This window comes from Scyliorhinus torazame, chromosome 14, assembly GCF_047496885.1.
Source record: "Scyliorhinus torazame isolate Kashiwa2021f chromosome 14, sScyTor2.1, whole genome shotgun sequence".
Lineage (NCBI taxonomy): Eukaryota > Metazoa > Chordata > Chondrichthyes > Carcharhiniformes > Scyliorhinidae > Scyliorhinus > Scyliorhinus torazame.
In genome coordinates this window covers 83,005,540-83,028,596 of record NC_092720.1, presented here as the reverse complement: position 1 = coordinate 83,028,596, position 23,057 = coordinate 83,005,540, and the positions used below count along the sequence as shown (strand labels likewise).

Genomic DNA, 23,057 nt, shown 5'->3' with positions numbered 1-23,057 from the left:
AGTCCTTTTTATTTGTGTCTGATACAATAGATCAATATACTTCGAAAAACATTCCCTCAAAACTAAATTCGCCTCCTTCAATGCCAATCCTTTCAAATTAATGCTGCATCATGAGAATAAACCACGGTGTGCACAGCACACATAATGAATAATAAATTCCTTACAAGTTATTAGTAAATGTTGCTAGTGTTTTCACTCTGGTACTTTCCCTGGGGATAGTTTATGCTTTGCTGTGTATTTGAATCATGTGCTAAGTGCTTCCCCTGTGGGAGGGGTAAGTGAAATAGTTTAGTGGGAGTGGAGCAGCTCAGGAGATGTGTTGTAAACTGATGATCTGGGGCGTCATTCTCCGACCCCCCGCCGGGTTGGAGAATCACCGGGGGCTGCCGTGAATCCCGCCCCCGCTGGTTGCCGAAGTCTCCGGTACCGGATATTCAGCGGGGGCGGGAATCGGGCCGCGCCGGTTGGCGGGCCTCCCGCTCGATTCTCCAGCCCGGATGGGCCGAAGTCCCGCCGATAAATTGCCTGTCCCGCCGGCGTGGATTAAACCACCTTTTGAACGGCGGGACAAGGCGGCGTGGGTGGGCTCCGGGGTCCTGGGGGGGGCGCGGGGCGATCTGGCCCCGGGGGGTGCCCCCACGGTGGCCTGGCCCGTGATCGGGGCCCACCGATCCGCGGGCGGGCCTGTGCCGTGGGGGCACTCTTTCCCTTCCGCCTCCGCCACTGTCTCCATCATGGCGGAGGCGGAAGAGACTCCCTCCACTGCGCATGCGTGGGAAACTGTCAACGGCCGCTGATGCTCCCGCGCATGCGCCGCCCGGAGATGTCATTTCCGCGCCAGCTGGCGGGGCAACAAAGGCCGTTTCCGCCAGCTGGCGGGGCGAAAATTCCTCCGGTGTCGGCCTAGCCCCTCAATGTTGGGGCTCGGCCCCCAAAGATGCGGAGCATTCCGCACCTTTGGGGCGGCGCGATGCCCATCTGATTGGCGCCGTTTTGGGCGTCAGTCGGCGGACATCGCGCCGTTTCGGGAGAATTTCGCCCATGATGTCCAATGCCACGGTGTCAGACTGGTTCATTTTTGCAAACCGTTTGACATTTTGCGATTATCGATTGTTCTGGATGTTACACTTAGATGAAAGTCAGCAGTCTCATTGCTACCAATTTCAGCTGTGACACTTGGTCACTCCTAAACTCCTGGGGCTGGATTCTCTGCAGCCCCGCACCAAAATCGCATTTGGCGCGGGGGCGGTGAATCAACTTTTACACAAGAATTGGGCCCGGTGCCCTTCCGCGATTCCCCGGTCTCCGGAGAATCGCTCGCCCGTGAATCACGACGTGCGGCTGGGGGGGCCATTGCCAGAGACCCTCCCAGCGATACACCGGTCCTGACCAGCTGAGTTTTCGACTGCATGTTTCTAACCACGCCTGGTGGGGGGGGGGGGGGGGAGCTGAGGGATCCAGCCCCCTGCTGGTGAATGACTTGCTCTATATTTTTTTCAGGAAAGTCTGGAGTGAAATGGCAGCGTTTCTACGCCGGCGTGGGGACATAGCCCTACTTTTGGAGAATCCAGCCCCTGATCATCATGGGAACAGACCTCTGTGCAGCTGTGAGAACAATAATGTCCTGTATAATAACATCCTGGGTGGAATTCGACCAAAGCATTTCTGTGGGCACGATTAAATGGTCACACTGCACAGAAAAGCAGCTCGCCGCGGCGCAGCATGGCCGATCAAAGCCGGGAGACCCCGCTCCCGGGATCTACCCGGTTCACCATGCCTCGCGAGATACGTGATTTTGCGAGAGGTTGCGATGTGAATCCCCAATGGAATCCCCATTTGGGCAGGATCATTTGGGCAGTAAGCCTCACTCTACTGTGCAGATTCCCAAGGTACCTGAGGCTTGGGATTCATCCGTTTCGCCTCGGAGACTTCGGGCGAGCGCCATTCAGCACAGGTCCCCACAAACGGGGACCAGCGGAACCGCACTCGTGGAGGTCTCCCAGGAGATTGGAGGCCCCCGGCTGCAGGGCAGGGTGGTGCCTTGGCACTGCTGGTGCCAGCTTGGCACCCTGGCAGTGCCAGCTTGGCACCCTGGCAGTTCAACCTGGGTGCAAGCCTGGTGCTGCCAATGCGCCCAAGTGGCACTGTAGCTAACATGCGTGGTGCCAGGTTGCTCACCAGATAATGCTCCCGAAGCCTGACACTGATGTCGCCCACCGAGCTGTGCGTCTCTGCCCTGGTGGAAGGTGCGGGTAGTAACCGTGACTCATCGCCGGTGTTCTCCTTGGAGCTCTCCCCAGAGGTGTTCTAATGGGTGGCTGGGCTGGTTACGACTCCAGATGGCCTGGCCTCAGCAGATGGTGATCCTGCACGACAATTGATGTGTGAAAGGGAAGAATAGTTTTGTGGGACATTAACAACTCATTTGAGGCAGGTCATCCGTATGAAGGGACAGCGGATCCTCATTTCTCTGGTGCAGACCAAACTCACAGTCGGTCACTATTCTCTCCTCGGGCAACCCCGCAATCTCCAGCTCTCTATACAGGGGGGTGGGGTGTATCATTTTGTAGGCCACCAGGGCATCCCACCATAGAATGTACCCCCACCTACTTTTCTGCCTTTTCACCGGAGATCTTCCACCTTCCCCAGCATGTATTATTGTAAGGGGGAGTGGAATGAATTAATCATCCAGTTAAGAGCCTCAATAGCTCTAAGGGAAGGTGGGGTGGATGTGCCTCCCACCCACCCTATTAAAGGGACAGCTTGGGGGTGGGTAGAAAGGCAGTGGACTCGCACCGCCCCCCCCCATCCAAATTTCACCAGCCTGCAAATAGGCTGGCTGCAAGGGTGGGGTGGGGTGGATTCCACTCCTCTGTCTATTGTAGCTCTTAAGAACTGTTGGTGGAAAAGATTTCTCCTCAGATTTAACTGTGCTTCAGTTCACATGATATGCCTGCTAAGTGTGTCCCTTGAGCACCGCTCATTGTGCATCTCCAACAGGATCACCCCACTGATTGTCTGGGCTCTTGTCATCTTTCTGGAAGGCTGGTTTTCATGCCAGTCTTCTGTGCCTTAGTCTTTTGATGTGATGCGTCCTGACGACCGGTATCCTTGTTGGCCATACCTGCGACAATAGCTTCTTTCAAGTCTTTACGCAATGTTTTTTGCTAGTGCATCGTTGCGTGCTCTCTGGTGTCACTAGCCTCGTTCATGTCATTACGCAATGCTTTTTGCTGCAGCGTCGTTGTGTATTCTCTGGCCTGTCGGCCACATTGTCAACGTCTTCTTGCTTGGTGTCATCAGTGGGACTCACGGTATCCCCCACTCGCCTTCTCTTCTTTGTTGTTTTGAGATCGATTGTGTGACTGACTTTGTGACTGCTCCTCTTTTTCTCGCTTGGGTTTGGCAGCATCCATTTTGCCACTGGCCTGAGCCATGGGAGCAGTAGTTTGTGGATTTTCTGCTGAGACGTCTTGTGTTGGCGTACTTCCGAGAGATTGTGCGGTCGTGGTCAAGTCTGCACCTTCAATGAGTGGCTGCAGAGCCTCGCACTCTGGTACCTGGGTTGGATCCACATCTCCAACATTGGGTGCTGTCCCTGCATCCTGTGTTTGAGCCCCAAGTGATGGCGCCTTGTCACTTGAAATTACAATGCATAAGTCATCTGTTCCTAAAGAATCAAGTGGTGATTTATTCTCTTGTAAAATGATACATAATGGTTCATCCTCATTCTGTGATACGATATTCATATCATCCATCGTCATAGAACTGCATATTGAAACAGTCATCTCCTCCTCTAACTCATGGCCTCGAGTCCACTACCGGAACCATTTCATAGGCCTGAGACAATTCACCATATGCCTCTGGAGCCAGTTTCTCCAGAATGGGTTTTGTGTCTTCGTTATTTGTTTGTTCACAGCTGAGTCGTTTTTATCCGAAGTCTCTGTGGTAAACCACTGTGTTCCTATATTAAGGGTTGTACGGTAGAATCTGAACTACAGGTTCACCTGGGCCCCTGCATGCTAGCTCCGCCCAGGAGCCGGGTTATAAATATGCGTGGCCTTCAGCTAGCAGGCATTTCGTCAGCTGATGTAGGAGGCCACACTTCAGATACTAATAAAGCCTCAGTTTGAATTCAACTTCGTCTCCAGCCAAAATGACCGGGTGCTAATGGCCACAGAAACCAAGGGAAAGAGTTCTAATGGCAGTCCCCAGAGAGAACAACAGATGTGAAAGGTCAAACAGCACGGAAACTAACATCAGAGGATGAACTGTAGATGTGGGAAGAGGGGAAGGGGAAGCAAAGAGGAGACAGGTGAAGGAAAGGTGGATGAGATTGTCGGGGTGGGGTAGAACTGATCATCTGAAGTTGTTGAATTCGATGTTCAGGCCGGAAGGCTGTAGCGTGCCTAACCGGAAGATGAGATGTTGTTCCTCCAGTTTGCGTTCTGCTTCACTGGAACATTGCAGCAGGCCAATCTCATCCACCTTTCCTTCACCTGTCTCCTCTTTGTTTCCCCCTTCCCCTCGCCCCACATCTACAGTTCATCCTCTGATGTTAGTTTCCCTGCAGTTTGACCTTTCACATCTGTTGTTCTCTCTGGGGACTGCCATCAGCACTCTTTCCCCTTGGTTTCTGTGGCCATTAGCACCCGGTTTCCCTGGGTTTCTGTGGCGATGACTCATCTTTCATTCTCACTCCACAGTATAAATTTTTCCCACTTTCTCTGCCTGTTAGTTTTGACAAAGAGTCATCGGACTCGAAGCGTTAGCTCTTTTCTCTCCCTACAGATGCTGCCAGACTTGCTGAGATTTTCCAGCATTTTCTCTTTTGGGCCTCGGTAGGATGTTCTTTCGAAGCGTCAGTGCAGAGTTGATGTGCCAAACGGCCTCCTTCTGCACAGTAGGGATTCCATGGAAAGTTGGAATCCTTATTCAAAATATAAGGGGTTTTCTCATGGTTGGTTCTGGATCAACCACAAGGAAATTTCAGGGGAAATTCCAGGCCATTTCTTGAAATGGGAGGCAAGGAATGTCTGTCACCAGAATAAGGCAACTATAACTGTAGAGCCTGAAGTGACAGGTGTCATAATTTACACACAGGCATATGATGGTGCACAGGCAATGATTAACACACAGGATGACCAGTGAACACACAGAACACAGCAGCCAATCACCAGACAGGACACGACAACTATAAAGACAGAGGGCACTAGTTTTCCCGCTCTCTTGGGATCCAGCCTCTGAGACAGTCAGAGCCCGTGAGCAGTAACTAGAACATACACCATGTGGTAGTAAGATAGTCTGGTCAGGTTAGCCTCAGGTCTCCATTCAAGTCAGCATAGTGTCAACCCACAGTTAAAGTATGCATGATAATTAAGAGTTCAATAAAATCGAATTGCATTTCTTCAAGTGTTGGAAGCCTGTGTCTCTCTCTGCTGCAGTAAACGCAGTCCTCGCAGACCCGGCATACCCAACACGTCATGGTACCAGTGAGTCATGCTCGAGTTTGACGACCTACCTTGAGATAGTCTGCCTTTGACCAGCAATCAGCCACCCGGTAACATGGATAGTGTCCGCCCTCCCCCGCAGCTCCGCATCACCGGCAACCTTGGTTCTAACTGGAAGATTTTCAAGCAGAAGTTCCAGCTGAATCTTGACGCCACCGACCTCGAAACCGCATCGGATGCCAGGAAGATCGCTCTCTTTCTCTCTACAGCCGGGGACCACGCTATCCACATCTTCAACTCCCTCACCTTTGCTGAAGGCGAGGACAAGACAAAGTTTAAAACAGTCCTGCTGAAGTCCAACAGCCACTGTGACATCAAAGTCAACGAGAGCTTTGAACGCTATGTGTTCCAGCAGAGGCTTCAGGGTAAGGATGAACCTTTTCAGTCCTTCTTAACCCATCTCCGTATCTTCGCGCAGTCCTGCAACTACGGCTCCACTTCCGACTCCATGATCCGTGACCAGATCGTTTTCGGGGTCCACTCCGATCCCCTTCACCAGCAGCTCCTTAAAGTTAAGCAGCTCACCCTTACCATCGCATCGAAACCTGCGTCCTATACGAGCACGCTCACAACCGGTACTCCCATATCAAGGCGGCAGAGATGGCACGGCAAGGCCCCCACTATGCGCAGCGGGTGCAGACCGTAAAACAGCTCCAGGGCATGAGTCTGGATGAGGGCGGCCATTTTGCACGCTTTACCCGGGCTCCTGCGCCACGACCAAGGGGACGGCGAGGCCGACGACCAAACTGCACAGGTGTGCATATCGTTTGACTGCACCGCGCATGCGTCCTGACGTCGGCGCCATGACGTGCAAAAATTGTGGCTCTGCCTATTTAATGCGGCAATGTCATTCGAAATTGTGACGCTGTCTCCAGTGTGGCAAGCTTGGCCACTACGCAGCCCTGTGCAGATCTGCTCAACTGCCCAATACACAGCGATCCCAGTCGCAGCGCAGGACCGTCCGGTCAGTACAGCAACTCATTGCAGACTCCGACATACGCAGTCCACGCAGACCCGGCATACTCAACACATGAACAGGGAGGCAGATGACTGGGGGCAGGAGGTAAAAGAACACATGTGCGAACCATGGATGCATTTCTGGTGGTTGGTTAATAGTATAGAGGTCAATCTTCAATTCCTGCAGATTCCTGGATAATCTGGTTGTGGGCTGGAATTATTGTGGAAAATCACCACTGCTAACATATCTATAGTTCCCACCTCAAGTGATCTTCCCTCCAAAAATAATCTCCAAAACAAGCAAAATAGTGGGCATGCTGTAACTCTGAAAAACAATGAATTCTGGAAATGTTCAGCAGGCCAGACAACACCTGTGGAGAGAGAAACAGGTCATGTTTCAGGTGGGGGATCTTTAATCAGAAATGGAAAACGTTAGAGAGATGATAGATTTTAAGTAAGCACAGAAGCAGGGAAATGAGGTGGGGAAAGAACAAAAAGGGAAAATCTGTGATGGTGTGGAAGGCAGGAGAGAGTAAATTATATTGTCAACTTGAAATGTCATGAATTATGGTTTAATGAGATTGTGAAAGTAGCTTCATTCCTCCTACAATGCTGGCTATTGTTTTTTGCATAATTTCACTAATATTTAACATAACTTGCAGAAGGTTGCATTTAAAAAAAAATTTAGAGTACCCAATCCATTTTTTCCAATTAAGGGGCAAGTTAGCGTGGCCAATCCACCTAGCCTACACATCCTTTGGGGTTGTGGGGGCGAAACCCACGCAAACACAGAGAGAATGTGCAAACTCCACACGGACAGTGACCCAGAGCCGGGATCAAACCTGGGACCTCGGCGCCGTGAGGTAGCAGTGCTAGCCACTGCGCCACCATGCTGCCCAGAAGGTTGCATTATTGAAGACCATTCCAATATTCCCATTCCTCCATCCATCACCCCTGTGTTCGCTGACCTCCATTGCCTCCCCTAACTGACAACAACTTGATTTAAAAATTGGGGCACTTTTCTATGTTGAATGACATAAATGCAATTGTTCGCAATCAACACATGCCAAGGGGATTCCTTAGGCTTCTATCACCTCACTGTGTACTGCCAGTCACCTGCTGCTGGCAAAAAGACAGAGTTCTGACATTTTCAGCAGAGCAGTGGGGGTTTTCACTGCTACTGGTCCTGCTTCACACCAAACATGTGGCAAGCTGCATTTCAGGTGACTGGGTGCGATCCACTGAAGACATTTTGGACTGATTTTTAAAATGATGGGCAGGTAGGCGGGTGGAGGCAGGAATTGTAAATATGGATGATGGAGGCATGCAGATGCAAACCGATAATACACAGTACTTCCCAGCTGAGGCTGCTAACAGCAGCGTCCAGGAAATGTCCGGTCAATCAGGGAGCCGTTGGCACCCCTAACTGAAATGCTTCCAGCAGCCAGGGTTAAAAGTGAACCATTCTGTAGCTGTTGGACGGTTGCTGTGAAAATGAAAGCGAGGGTGCACTGAGGGCACAAATAGCATTTATTGGTTCTCAGATGATAAACAGTGTTCATGTGGGAAGAAAACAAATGCTAAAAATGTTACGTGCGTTATGTTGGGTAATTGGGAAAAAATAGTTGTATTTCAGCTGGTCACAGGACAGATCAACAAATAGCTTGTTCCTTCTCTTTGTTGAATAAGCTGGCAACAAATGAGCACAGCACATTCCAGCTGTGCTAATCCCTTGCAAATGTTCAATTACTTTTATAGCTCTGGGGTTTGTAATGTCCATGAGATTTAACTTTTAATTCTACAGTTACCCATTGCAAAGCAGATTTAGTATTTAAATAAGGTAGTACAATACACTGAAATGTCTTATTCTCTTCTATTGTGTCTAAATTGTACCCATTCAGTGAACGTTGGCCGGCGTCTTTCTCCCTGGAAACAGAGCCAGGTTTTCACTTCGTTGGATTCTCCGTCGGTGGGATCCTCCGTTTCGCCGGCAGAGCACTCACGCCCGTGGATTTCCCGACGGCATGGGGGTGCCCACAATGGGAAACCCAATTGGCCAGCGGCCGGGACGGAGAATCCTGCTGCCGGTGGGGTTGCACCGCACCAGAAAGCGGGTGTGACGGGGCGGAGAATCCTGCCCCAGATCTTCTGACACTGTCACAAAAAGGCAGGGGCGAGTTTTGTGCTCTGGTGGGGCGGAGCCTAATAGAACCAGCAAGCCCGGCTTGCTAGAGATCAGGGCACCATTTTTAAAGGGTGCCTCGACCTCAAGGTCAAAGACAAGTTCCAACACGCAGCTTTGCCAGCTTGGGCATTACGTGCATCCACCAAACCCCCCACCCCACCACCATTGCCAGCTTTGGGGCTTCAGTAACCCCCCTCTCCCCCAAAACTGGCATTGGGGCTCAAGTGCCGACATACCATCGTCGGCATTGGAGCTTCAGTGCCCACAAACCTGCCCACCATCGGCGGCACGGGGCTTCAGTGCCCACCCACCATCGCTGTCAATGGGGCTTCAGTGCCCACCCAGCTACCCACCATCACGGGGCTTCAGTGCCTACCACCTACCCACCATCACGGGGCTTCACTGTCCACCCACCTATCCACCATCATCGGCATCGGAGCTTCAGTGCCCACCCACCTACCCACAATCGCCAGAATTGCGGTTTCAGTGCCCGCTCCCCCCCCACCCCGAAACACCATCGCTGGCACCCTCACATAGTGGGAACACCCCCCCCCCCTCATCAATGGGGTTCCCTGCCAGGGGGCAGTGCCATGGCACTGCCTAGCCATGTCCCTCACCGCTCAGGGGCTCTACTCACCTGTGAGCCCCTGGCATGGTCATCATGACTGGTATCCATTTTTTGAAACCAGTAATGATTCCACTGGGGTGACGTCACACTGGCAGGGGAACATCTGACGACCCCAGAAACAATAGCATTAAGTCGTTTAAGCATATTTAAATCAATTTAAATTGATGGTAATGAGATTCACGCTGGGTATGAAGGCAGGGAGGACCCAGGAACACCGCAACCAGAGTTCTCGCTGGTACAAATCCAGTTTTTGGCCTCAGTAACCTGCCTTTACAGGATTTGCGCCTCTGATGAGCGAGCCTGAAAAATCACAGCTTTTAACTATGGAACTGCATATATAATATTAAAACGCAAGCTAAAGCCAGTATATGTTCTCAGTTAGTGTGTTTTATGCTGTTTTTACAGCCAAGTGACAACCCTTTGACCATGACAGTGTTTTGAAGATGGTTTTGGGGTGTTTTCCTATCCTCTGCAGCCAAATGTGTGAACTTACATAATGTCAACCAAACAGAGCAACAAATTTAGTAGATTCGGAGATCACGGCAGTGCTTCGATGCCAAGGAACCTCTCCATTTGTGCAAAAGGTGTACCGATTTTGGATCTGAATGAACCCACGCCGAATAAAACTCTTATTCATGTTGTCGAGAACCTTAATTTGTCCAATCATTTTTTTTAAATGGTTGACTGCCGCCTGCCTTACTTTAAAACTACAATTTGAACTGAAAAATATTTAATCTGCCGATTTAAATATACAGCACAGCAAATTTTTGAATGTCGTTTTACAAGAATAGTATTCAGAACCATAATGTAGCATTTTAGGAAGCAGGTCTGAACTTTCTATGTAAGTTTGTTTTCAATAAGTGAATTCTGTCTTTGCCACACGTTTTGGTCACTCGTCCTTCTATTTCATTATGTGGTCCAGTGTGAAATTATATTTGATAATGCTGTCTAATAAAACACCTTTGAATGCTATCCGATCTTAAAGGTGTGACATCAGTGCAGGTTCTTGTGTTATTTTGTTGCAATTTGTGGGCAGTGACATCGTGCACTCAAAGGTTTGGGACCACTTGTTACAATGTTGTGATAATTAAGCAAGTGGCTGATTGTTCAATAGGATGCATTGAAGTCTATATGCATGGTTTGTATTTGGATTTGACCTTGGTGAGGGTTGATGTGTTAAAATTCAGTTGATGGCAGTTGTATCTTGTTTAACACCTGCCAATGTTCTGTTATGCTTTTGTCTCCAGAGTGTTATGATAGTCACTATTGGAAGCAGCATCTGTAATCATGGAGTTAATTCACCATAGCTGGCTTTAAACATCTATCCCAATGCTTGTGGACAATGATGCAAATTGAATTTCTATATGTGGGGCGGCATGGTGGCACAGCGGTTAGCACTGCTGCCTCAGCGCACCAGGGTTCAATTCCAGCCTTGGTTCACTGTCTGTGTGGAGTCTGCACGCTCTCCTTGTGTCTTTGTGGGTTTCCTCCGGGTGCTCCTGTTTCCTCCCACAGTACAAAGATGTGCTGGTTAGGTGGATTGGCCATGCTAAATTGATTGTTTCTGTCCAGAGATGTGTAGGTTAGGTTATGGGGTTGCAGGGATGATAGTGTGGGGGGGGGGGGGGGGGGGGGGGGGGGGGGGGGGGGGAGGGGGCGTAGTAGGGAGTTCTTTCTGAGGGTCGGTGCAGACTTGAATGGCTGAATGGCCTCCTTCTGCACTGTCGGGATTCTATGCAGCTAATGTTGCTAATAGTGAAGTAAATGGATGATTATTTGATTTTTATTCAAGAGCTGGTGGTTTATGGAGTAGACATTGACAAAGCATATTATTTGAAAACTTATAACATATATTCTTATATAATTACATTGTACAAAGTAATTTCTCAGTTGACTACTTGATCAATCCGACAATCAGATTAAGTTGTTAAAGGTTGTTATTATTTATTCATCTTGAATATGCTGTTGCATAAATTTTTTCACAGTCAAGTAATCAAATTGGAACATGTAGAGCAGCAGAAGAATGTGGAACAGACTCCCAGTGAAAGGAGTTGATGATTAATCCTGTTTGTTAACATGTCTAGGTAAAGGTACGTAAAGTCCCATAGTCCCAGATGACCATAGGTTGCTTTCCCCTTTGAGGGGGAGAGCTGACTGATGGTGATTTAACCTGAAGATCACAACACCTCACGTGAGGGGCAAGGTTGAGAACGCAGGGCATTCATGAATAACCTCAGCTGGAACGGGTGTAATGAAAGACCGAGTGACAATCCAGAAAAGAATAAATCCAAGATCCAAACAAATATAGAGAGAGATGATGAAATGATCCGAAAACATATAGGATTCTTTGGCTGCTAAGAGAATAGTCCCAGGGAATACTTAGTTTTCTAGTGCAAAGGTTATGTATAAATGTTAATTATACTGTGATCATATTACATAAAATCGTAGAATGATTACAGAACAGGAGGAGGCCATTTGGCCCAGCGTATCTATAAGCAGTTCCACACCTCTGTCCTACCGCATAGTCTAGCATTTTGTTTTCTATTCAGACTAGCTTTGGAAATCCACAATTGCATCTACTTCCACTACAATTTCAGGCATTCCAGATCCTAACTATTATCAGTGTAAAAAAATGTTTTTCCTCATGTCACCAATGGTTCATTTTCCAATCATTTAAAATTGGTGCCCTCTGGTTCTTCTGCCAAGGAGAACAGTTTCTCCCCATTTACTCCGCCCAGCCGCCTCATGATTTTGAGCATCACTATTATAGAACAGCTTCAGCATCTCGAATAATTCAATATAACTGAACTCCCTCATCCTTGGAAGTATCCTTGCGAATAATTTCTGTAGTCTCTCTAATGCCTTCACATCCGTCCTAAAGTACTTTGCTCCAATCCAGCGTAATATTCCAGTTCAACCCAAACTAGTGCTTTCTAAAGGTTCAGCATAACTTCCTTGCTTTCGCATTCTTATGGACTGGATTTTCAACAAGTCAGGATGACTCAAGAGTCCTTTATAAATGGCAGCCAGGACCTGATTCCGAGATTCCCGAGCCCAATCTCAGAGTTTCCGATTTTCAGGAATTGCACTTAAGAGTGGCTGGTTTGGGTCAAACCAACCTGGGCAGCTCCATCGCGGGTATAAGCATGGCCTAGTCCTCCGCAATTTTCATGCAGTTGGGCCAGGTTTTCAGAGTTGTGGATCATAGCGACTCAAGAGGTGTTGTCAACCATAGACTAGATGAGGGGATCGTTTTGAAAAGTAAATTCATAAGACCCTCCTCATGCCCCCGTGCAAAGCCAAGCATAACCTAAAGTCCTTCGTGCCAAGAGTAGATAAGGAGGTATGGTTGAGAGGCCCAAAATCCATTAAATGTTTGAAACACCAGAGCACCAGAGAGAACATTGCTTGATTGATGACTCTGTGAAATTGACAGCATAGACCAATTGACAGAGAGCCAATGTTTATTTACACAAGCTAAGGTGGTTTTTGCAGTTTCTGTTATTGATATTAAAGGTCTCTGGGTAATTGACACTTTTATTGGGCTATAGTAAAAAGACATTCTTTCAAAAGTGGAAAGTTATCGATGAATGATTTAAAAAAGATTTTCTTTACATATCCTAATGTCACTATTGGGTTGTTTACTTCTGTTGAGTGTACAATGGATAAATGGGCATGGCAGTGCCTTGGCTTGGCATTCAGCACATGAGGAGCCACAAGGGATGTTTGAGGGATATAGCTTGGCATGGGGATATGAAGGCATAAGGTGGCATGGGTGGTTTGTGGGGGGGGGGGGTGATGGGTGAGGGCACATAGGTCTTTCTGTTAATAATTTAATTAGGATTAAGTCCTACAGAACCGAGGCAAGCCTTTTAATTAACTTTCCTCTGCACCTGGCAGCCCTATGGCTGCCTCCAAACATTTTCCTGGGTCAGCTGGCCTGAATGCCGCCTGCATTCGCACCCCCCAATGAGAATCCCATCTTTATGGCACTTCTGCTGAGGCTTGTGGGTTCCTGACTCCCGTTAGTCACCTCAAGGATGAAAATCCAGCCTTTATAAAGCCTTATTAACTTCTTTCTCAACCTGTCCTGTCCCATTCAAAAAATTGTGAACATTAAACCCTTGGCCTTACTGTTGCTGCACTCCCTTTAAAATTGTACCATTTATTTTTATTTTCTATTGTGTCTCCTCATTCTTTTCACCAATGTGTATCACTTCATACTTCATGGTATTAAATTTCAGGTCACATGTTTACCCATTCCACCAGCCTGTCCATGTCCTCTTGAGGTCTATGGGTGAGATTCTCAGGGCCTGTTCGCCACAGGCCCAAATTCCATTTTGGCTGCTAACTCTCGCGAGAGAGCAATAACAGGATTTGTGCCAGTGAGATTTTCGAGTGCCGGTCTGAACAGCAGTTTGCAATCAGGGCACCTTCTAAAATTGGCTTGCCGACCTATGTGGAGCCAGGTTTGTTGGCTCTATCGGGCCCCACCCTGCCACAGCAAAACACACCCCCTGCTTTTTTTGACAAAGCATCAGAAGATAACGAGTTAAAACCTGCCTGTTTTTCTGGGGAGTAATATGCCCGTTTTCAGTCAAGACCTGAAACTTTGCCACGTTTTGGTAAAATTCTGCCCTTTTGCCATCCTCCTCAAAAGTTGTACCATTTGCAAATTTTGAAATTGTGCCCTGCACACCCACGTCAAGGTTATTAATTAAACATCACAGTTAGAATCACCAATTGTGATACCGAAAGAAAACTGTTGTTAATTTTTCAGAAGTATTTGCACACTGCTCTATCCAATACCTTTAACTGGGAGAAATAAATAAAATTTTGTGTAGAAAACAATAATGTATATTTTAGTGATTGTAACCTCGTGATGAGGCAGGTTATTACACCAATGTACTTTGTCACGTAGTAGTAAGACATGGCTCCACACTGCTAAACCTCTAGAACACAAGCTCTGAATCATAGGAGAACACTCGTCCTCAGGACTGTCTGCTAGTCTACTTAGCCAGGGACTAATACATGGGGCTGAATTCTCCGCCTTCGGGATGCTCATTTTGCCGGCAGCCCGGGGGTTTCCTGATGGCGTGGGGCTGCCCCACAATGGGATACCCCATTGACCAGCCAGCAAAACGGAGAATCCCAACAGCGTGCTGAACCAGAAATTTGGCACGGCGGGATGGAGAAACACGCCCCTGATATCTTAAAAGAAATTAGACAATGCATTGATGTAATAAATTTTGAGCAAAAATTTTAGTTTATGTTAGATTTTGTAGCTTCTGCTTCTGAATGTAGATGAAAATCTTTGGCACAACAAAGAAGAGAATTGAGGTTGTAGAAGTATCTTAACGATACAAACTAGTTCCCAACTCGACTGATCAGTTCCACCAGGCATTTATTTTTGTGAGCTATATATTTTAATATCCATTCTTTAAAAACCAAAGTAACAAACAAGTCACTGGATGAGATAAGCAAACTAATTCAACTTAAGTTTGTTTAATTGTGAGTTTGCATTTCCTGCAAGACATCAAAATTTGCAATGCTTCATATTACCAACCTTGGCAAGAAAAGCCGCCATAGAATTTCAATGTATTTAGAATCGTCATAGCCTACCTGAATTACTCCCATTGCCCATTGCTCAGTTGTGCAAGTCATACTGTAGGTTTAATCAGATTGAAGAACATTTTAGCACTTAGAATTCAACAATGTAAAATAATTATTGTCTTATTCTCGAATGTTGTCTATGCTCACTATATTCAAACATCTTTAGTCGTTGAACATCATACGCAGCTTTCAAACTGTGCACATTTTCCGTTTTGACTTTCTGCAACATTCCTATTAATACAGAGCCACTGTATGTTTCTTGATTTGTTTTTCAGTAAAATCTTGTTTGAGGTTTATTTTGGTACATAGTGTTACAATAGTCAGCAGCAGTGTCACCCCTTCGAATACAGTAGCATTTTGTACCTTATATTAAAATACTGTATAAGATTATAATTTTTCATTTACTTACATTTTATGTATAAAAAAAACTTTCATCCTTGCTCTGTGTTCAGTAACATCCTGTATCACATTTCACAGATCATTTAAAAACTGTGTCATAGTAACTTCATACTGAAAGCTGTTTTGTCATCACAGTTTAAAGATTCTATCTAAAAACTGTGACAACAAAACTGCTATAATTTATAAATGCACATTAAAGGTCCACTTAGTCTTGTCTTAAATTTGACTCTTTGTATTATTGTAGTCTTATTTCTTTGAAATATTTCTACTGCAGTCAATTAATATTAAGTCCCACTTTGCAAATGACAATAGATTTTCTAGTTACATTTGTTAATATTGATTCTGTGTATCTAATAAAGCGGCTATCCAATCTTAAAGTACAAACAATATAATATCAAACAACATCCATATTGAGTTGTCTAAGTTGTAGCACAGGTTATATTACATTCCAAGAACATTTAGAATTTTAATTGATCTGTTGAAATTCAGCTTCACTGAAATTTTAAATGCTTCTTTCAATGCAGTGTGTACACCTGAGGAAGAGCTGTCCGCTGTCCATTGGGATATTGGTCTTGTAAGCCTGGCTTCGTAATGTTCAGTAAAGTAATTATGTGATCCTGAAAACCAATACCTGTCGTGTTACAGTGATCAAAATTTACAAAGTAGTCATATCACATGCATCTTCATTCTTTTTAAGACTTTTTGAAATGTTTTTATGGATGAGTTTCCAACGATAGGCGCTCCGATTTTTCCTTGGGTGGGTTACATTTTCCTTCTCCTCATTTTCAGACTTCTTTCTTGCCTTTTGGTAGTCACTTCTTTCTTCGACCCTTGAACAGAAAAGTGACCAATCTACATTAAGTTACAGATTACAAACGAGGAATGTATACTGTAACTTTACTATTATGAAAACACCCAACATTTTTCAGATCCTTTCTATGTGCCAGTTGGAGTTCAGGACTCCAGAATTTGTGAGATGCCACTAAGAATTTTTATTAGAATGCTTACGTCCCATGTGACATTTTCCATTCATAATAAATATTGATCATTTCTGACCCCGTCAAGGGAAACTCTGCTTTTTCAGACATGGCGTTACACCTGAGGAAGAGGTGATAGTTCCCTTAGCGTTACCTCCAATAAAGGCAAAACCCTTTCACACATTTTTGTTAAGCGTCCACCGTCTCTATGCATATAAACGCATGACACTTGTTTGGATGTAGCACAAGTTAGACACGAGAGATAGGAGCAGGAGTATACTATATGGCCCAACTGAGCCTCCACCACCATTCAATCTCATGGTTTATCGAGGGCTTCAACTCCACCTTCCCACCCGCTGCCCATTTCCCTCGGTTACCTGTGGGAAGTTCTGTCTACCTTAGATTCACAACCCTTTGAATTAAGAATTCTCTCCTCATCTTTGTCCTAAATGGCTAGCCCCTTAGTTCTCTGGCCTTCCATCAACATTTAAAAAGTTTACCAGTTTTTTTTTGAATGCCAGAGGAATTATTTCAATTTCACAGATTCTATCAACAGGCCGTAAACTGAAATTTGGATCATTATATATGTCATTAATGGGACAGCTTACCACAAGACTAACAATTGCCCTTCCATCCTGCTGGTTACACTCTGGAAACATGTTGGGGTGGGGGGAAAGAGTGGGAGTTCTCCGCTGCCTGCCGTCAGTAGCGGAGTTCCCGATGCGGCGGAGAATCTCGTGTTGGGGGGGGGGGGGAAATAGGGATCGGAGTTCATGCTCCACCTCCCCCCCCCCAAGCCGGTGGCCGCATTGAGGTTCATGCCCCATGCCAGCAGGTGGATGCAGATGTGTCATTTGAACCCATTTTTATCCTATTAATGGGCTGCACCTCGGATTCAGTGATGCCCCGGACTCCTTGACCAGGATTGAAGGCGTGGATTGGTGCAAGTATTTGCCAGCGTGGCCCTGATGCGGTGAACCTCACAGTGGACCAAGAGGGTACGTATTTAAGGTAGGTGCCCCCAAGGTCCATTGGAAGCCCCCCTCCCCACACAATGCAAATCCTGCCCATCCCATCCCCCAGCCCCCCCACCAGACCCCAATATCAGTGACCCCCATACCATATATCTGAGAATCCCCCCCACCTATATGGGAACCTTTCCATCTATGAGACCCCCCCCCCCCCTCACCCCACCAATGAGAATCCCCCCTCCCTTTCACACACAAAAACACACACACCAGTTGCCCTTGGCTGGAAGCTAAAGAGCAGTCCATCCAGAAAAAAATTAAAAATCACTTCTTTCCCTTCCTGCCCCATACACCTGCTTCCTCCGACAGATGTCTAGAAAGCAGCAGCTGTTAGAAAGTCAAAACACATCATAGGGCTTTAAATCCCCTCTGATTTTTTGATCTGCAAGGTTTCTATTCACTTTCAAAGAGAAATAGCTTTTAGTAGGCTGTAAGTGACAGGGTAATATCTTCCAGATACCCAGCGATCTGGATTGTTTATTTTCATTTCCCTTCACACTTGAATGCATCTCAAGAATCCTGTTGTGAACATAACCACAAAATGTATAAACATCTCGCTACTTATGGGCAGTACGGTAGCACAAGTGGCAAGCACTGTTGCTTCACAGTGCCAGGGTCCGAGGTTCAATTCCCCGCTGGGTCACTGTCTGTGCAGAGTCTGCATGTTCTCCCCATGTCTGCGTGGGTTTCCTCCGGGTGCTCCGGTTTTCTCCCACAGTACAAAGACGTGCAGGTTAGGTGGATTGGCCAATGCTAAATGGCCCTTAGTGTCCAAAAAGGTTAGATGGGTTATTGGGTTACAGGAATAGCGTGTAAGTGAGGGCTTAAGTGGGTCGGTGCAGACTCGATGGGTCAAATGGCCTCTTTCTACACTGTACATTCTATGTTCTACGACTGTCAGTTCCTGACCCATCAAAAACTGAGAAAAAAGGAAGTAAAAGAAATTAACTCCGAGATGTTTATTTTGAGTGGTGGGATTTGGAACCGACTTGCTTGCACTCCCCGCCATGCATAAATTTGCATGACTGGGGAGAGTGAATCGCTTCTGGGCACCGACCCTAGCGGCAGCGCAAACCAGCAGTGATTCAGCTCTGTGGTAGAACAGTCTCCCAAACAGAGAATTCAGCCTGTGATGTTCCAGTCTACTGCAAAAGGCAATGAGAATTATACTGGCAAGCCATTATGTTAAGGCTATAACCAAATTTAAAATGCACTTTTACAACATTTTCTCGATAACTCAATGGAATTTTCTCATTCCTGTTTCCAGTCTTCCTCTTTTATTATTTTTCCTCTTTTCTCAGAATCGCCCTCAAAATTGCCTCACTCTATTTCCCTCACATTCCCTTTTCATTCTCTTGTCATCTGTCCTCTTATGCCATTCCCTTTTTCACTCATGCTGTTTCTCTCATTTCTTTATCTTTCCCCTTTCTAATTCATTTTCTCTTTCCCTATTTTTTTCTTGTTGCCATCTCTTTCCCTTTCTTTTCCAGATCTCTCTTACGTTATCCCATTCCCTTTCTGATCGCCTCCCTCAATCACTGTCTCATAGTTAGCAGCACACGTGCTTCATTTATCATACCCCCAAACAAAGCGTACACTTCACCTGGATTGTTTACTGCTGCAGGAACCAGTAATGTTCTGAAAGTTTGTGCTTGTGTATAGGGTTTTCACTGTGCATATCAATGACTTGGAAGAGGCCAAGAAGACTGAAAAGCTGCTCTCAACTCTGAACTGTATTCTGAAGAAACAATCTTGCTCATTTTCTCCTTTGCCACCTTCTAGACTGGTCAGCTATTTAAGAGCCAAGCTGGTACATTAGGTCCAAAGCTGAACATTGTTAGGTACGAGGGTTAAATTTAGATCAATTAGTAATGATGCCACAAACATGCTACATTGAAAGTTGCAACAAACAAAAACAGCCATCTGACCCAATGAGGTCATGTTGGCACTTACCCTTCACATAAGCAAGTAGCTCGAGTTACTATTATCCATCCTATTTGTTTAGCGTAACAATCCCTTCCCCTTCACACACCTTTCTTGCTTATTCTTAAACGTTTAACAAAATTCCTGTCTTAGTCGCTGATCCAAAAGTAACTTCCACAGGCTCACAACTCAAGAGTTTCTCCTCTCCTCTGACCCCCCAGGTTGCATAAAGTCTTTTTGCGTTTATATTTCCTCATGCCAGGCAGCATTCTAGTGAATCTGCTTCCTTCTGTTATCTGAAGTGCAATGCAGCACACACCACTCTAGCTATATGAGTTTTATAAAGGCTTATCGTTTATTCTGTATTTTCATATTCTGTATCCCTTTCGATAAAACATTTGTGCAGCCGTATCAACCTGAGGTGCAGCCTTTAATATTCTGTGAGCCTTTACTTGCAAGTCGCACTGCTCCTCTAAATCATTGTACCTACTGCCACTCGGAGTATAATTACTGCTGTCATGTTTATCGAAATGCATCACTTCACATTTATACGCATTATATTTCATCTTTCAAATTTGAAGCACAATCCTTCCATTTTATCCAACTCCATCTGCAGTTTCCCTTCGTCTTCTAAAAATATATTTCAATCTCCAATTTGGTATCACCTGCAAACTACAACACTGTTCCCTCTAGGCCTCTTCCAAGTCATTGATATATACTGTGAACGGAAATAGCCCAGAACTCTGGCACTGTGAGACATGCTACTACACACTTCTGAGAAGACTGAAAAGCTGCTCTTAACTCTGAGCTGTATTCTGAAGAAAAAACTTGCTTTTATATCACACATTTCATGAACTCAGGACATCCCAAGTGGTTTAGAATCATTCTGCACGCACTGTTGTATTGCTGGGGACACACAAGCTAATTTGAACATTGCAAGCTCCCACAAACAGCAATGTGATAATGACTAAATAACCGTTTTTTTACTGATGTTAACTGAAGGATCGATTTTAGCCAGGCCACTGTGGTAAACCATGTTATTGTATTATATGCATGGTGCTGTATTGTACATGTCTGGGCTAGTCCAGGTTGGCTCCGCCTATGGCTCCTCCCCTCAGGCTTCTGTATAAAAGTGACAAGTCTCCGCCTCCGGACCCAGTTCGGGTCCAGAGGCAGGAGGCTTGCTGTTTAGTGTATTAAAGCCTCAGTTACATTTATCACTCAGCCTCTATTATTGATGGTGTATCAATTTAATACACTAAACTTCTAAAGATGGACTCTTCACTCAAGATGAACTCCTCACTCAAGCCTGATCGCTTGCAACTGGACCCACAAGCAGCAGACGCTATAGAGACCTTTGAACACTGGCTAAGCTGCTTCGAGGTGTCCCTTGCATCCTTCAACGAAGACTTCACAGACCTCCAGAAGAAGCAGGTCCTCCACGCACAGGTGAGCCCAAGAGTCCTTAACCTCATCAGGGACGCGCCCTCACACGCGGAGGCTATAATTCTGCTAAAAGGACATTACGTGAAATCCGTTAACCAGGTATATGCTAAGCACCTCCTCGCCATGAGACGCCAAAGCCCTGGGGAATCACTCGTGGAATTCCTGTGTGCCTTGCGCATCCTCTGCCGGAACTGTGACTGCCGGGTGATATCGGCTACCCAGCACGCGGAGCTGCTGATCAGGGACACCTACGTCATGGGCATGCACTCGAACTATATCAGCCAGCGATTATTGGAAGGGGGGACACTCGGCCTCCCAGAGACAGTACAACTCTCCAACTCACTGGAGGTGGCCTCCCAGAACATGCGGGCCTACACCTCCAACCACGGCACCCTCGTTGGCGCAGCCATCAACCGACCCGGGTGCGACGCAAGCCTGCGCCGCGCAGCAGCCGGCCAACGCTGGAGGCCCGAAGTACTACTTCTGCAGCCAGAGTAATCACCCCCGACAACGCTGCCCGGCATGGAACGCAACCTGTAACGGCTGTGGGAAGAAGGGTCACTTCGCAAAAGCCTGCCAGGCCCGACAGACTCTTAAATCTTCTAAGCCCAGCAGCGCTGCCTGCTGCCTGTCGGGGCCAACCTCAGCTTCCGCACCACCAGCCATTGCGACCTGTGGGCGCCGCCATCTTTAATTTCGGCTGACACGTGCAACCCACGGGGACCGCCATCTTGCACCTCGCCCGCCATGTGCGATCCACGGGGGCCGCCATCTTGGACACCATCTTGCACCTCCCCCGCCATGTGCGACTCATGGGGGCCGCCATCTTGGGACCACTCCGCAGCCTCCCGGGAGCCCTGCTCACCCGACCGTACGCTGGCCGCCGCTACCTCCGAACGGCCTTCCGATTCTCGCCTCTGTCACACTCGACCAGTCCCGGCCGCACCACCTCGCGAAGTCCACGATGGCCGTCCAGATCAACGGGCACGAGACGGCCTGCCTCTTCAACTCCGGGAGCACAGACAGCTTCATTCACCCAGACACGCTAAGGCGCTGCTCCCTCCCCGTCCTACCTGGGACCCAGAAAATCTCCCTGGCTTCCGGATCCCATGCAGCAGAAATCCAGGGGTACTGTGTCGCGACCCTCACTGTGCAAGGCGTAGAGTACACCAACTTTAGGCTCTATGTCCTCCCCCATCTCTGTGCCTATTACTGGGGCTCGACTTCCAGTGCCATCTCCAGAGCCTTACCTTTCAGTTCAATGGACCCCTGCCCCCCCTCACCGTCTGTCGCCTCGTGACCTTTAAGGTCGCCCCACCCTCTCTCTTTGCAAACCTCACCCTGGACTGTAAGCCCATCGCTACCAGGAGCAGACGCTACAGTGCCCAGGATAGGGCTTTCATCAAGTTGGAGGTCCAGGGGCTCTTGCGAGAAGGGATCATTGAGGCTAGTAACAGCCCCTGGAGAGCCCAAGTGGTGGTCGTCAAGACTGGGGAGAAGCACCGGATGGTCTTCGACTATAGTCAGACCATTAATCGGTACACGCAGCTCGATGTGTACAACCTCCCTCGCATATCTGACATGGTCAATCAGATTGCGCGGTATCGAGTCTTCTCTACAGCCGACTTGAAGTCTGAGTACCACCAGCTCCCTATCTACCCGGAGGACCGCCAATACACTGCCTTCGAGGCAGATGGCCGCCTCTATCACTTCCTCAGGGTTCCTTTCGGCGTCACCAATGGGGTCTCGGTCTTCCAAAGGGAAATGGACCGAATGGTTGACAAGTACGGGCTGCGGGCCACGTTCCCGTACCTACACAACGTCACCATCTGCGGCCGTGACCAGCAGGACCATGACGAGATCCTCCGGCGCTTCCTCCACACCGCAAAACTCCTGAACCTAACTTACAATAGAGAGAAATGTGTCTTTCGCACAACCCGCCTGACCAGCCTCGGCTACGTCGTGGAACATGGAGTCCTCGGGCCCGACCCCGACCGCATGCGCCCCCTCCTGGAACTCCCCCTCCCCCACTGCCCCAAGGCCCTGAAGAGATGCTTGGGGTTCTTCTCTTACTATGCCCAGTGGGTCCCCAACTATGCGGACAAGGCCCGCCCACTGATCAAATCCACCATTTTTCCCCTGACGACTGAGGCCCGACTGGCCTTCAATCGCATCAAAGCAGACATCGCCAAAGCCGCGATGCTCGATGTGGATGAGCCCATCGCTTTCCAAGTGGAGATCGATGCATCGGACTTTGCGCTGGCCGCTACACTCAACCAGGCGGGCAGGCCCGTGGCTTTCTTCTCCCGTACCCTCCATGCCTCCAAAATTCGACACTCCTCCATCGAAAAGGAAGCCCAAGCCATTGTAGAAGCTGTGAGACATTGGAGG

At 47.5% G+C, this 23,057-nt stretch overlaps 1 protein-coding gene and 1 long non-coding RNA gene across 2 annotated transcripts in view; both read right to left on the bottom strand.

The window, feature by feature from the left end:
* The window catches only part of LOC140389857 (uncharacterized), a 76,728-nt gene extending 61,729 nt beyond the window's left edge, over positions 1-14,999 (bottom strand). Inside the window, exon 1 of the long non-coding RNA XR_011934498.1 lies at positions 14,903-14,999. This is a non-coding gene — a long non-coding RNA (uncharacterized lncRNA). The remainder of the gene's footprint in view (positions 1-14,902) is intronic.
* Positions 15,000-15,041: 42 nt separating this feature from the next.
* The window catches only part of LOC140389856 (transient receptor potential cation channel subfamily V member 6-like), a 218,144-nt gene continuing 210,128 nt past the window's right edge, over positions 15,042-23,057 (bottom strand). Inside the window, exon 15 of the mRNA XM_072474434.1 lies at positions 15,042-16,122. Within this exon, the coding sequence (XP_072330535.1) occupies positions 15,948-16,122 (175 nt within the window). The 3' untranslated portion in view covers positions 15,042-15,947. The remainder of the gene's footprint in view (positions 16,123-23,057) is intronic.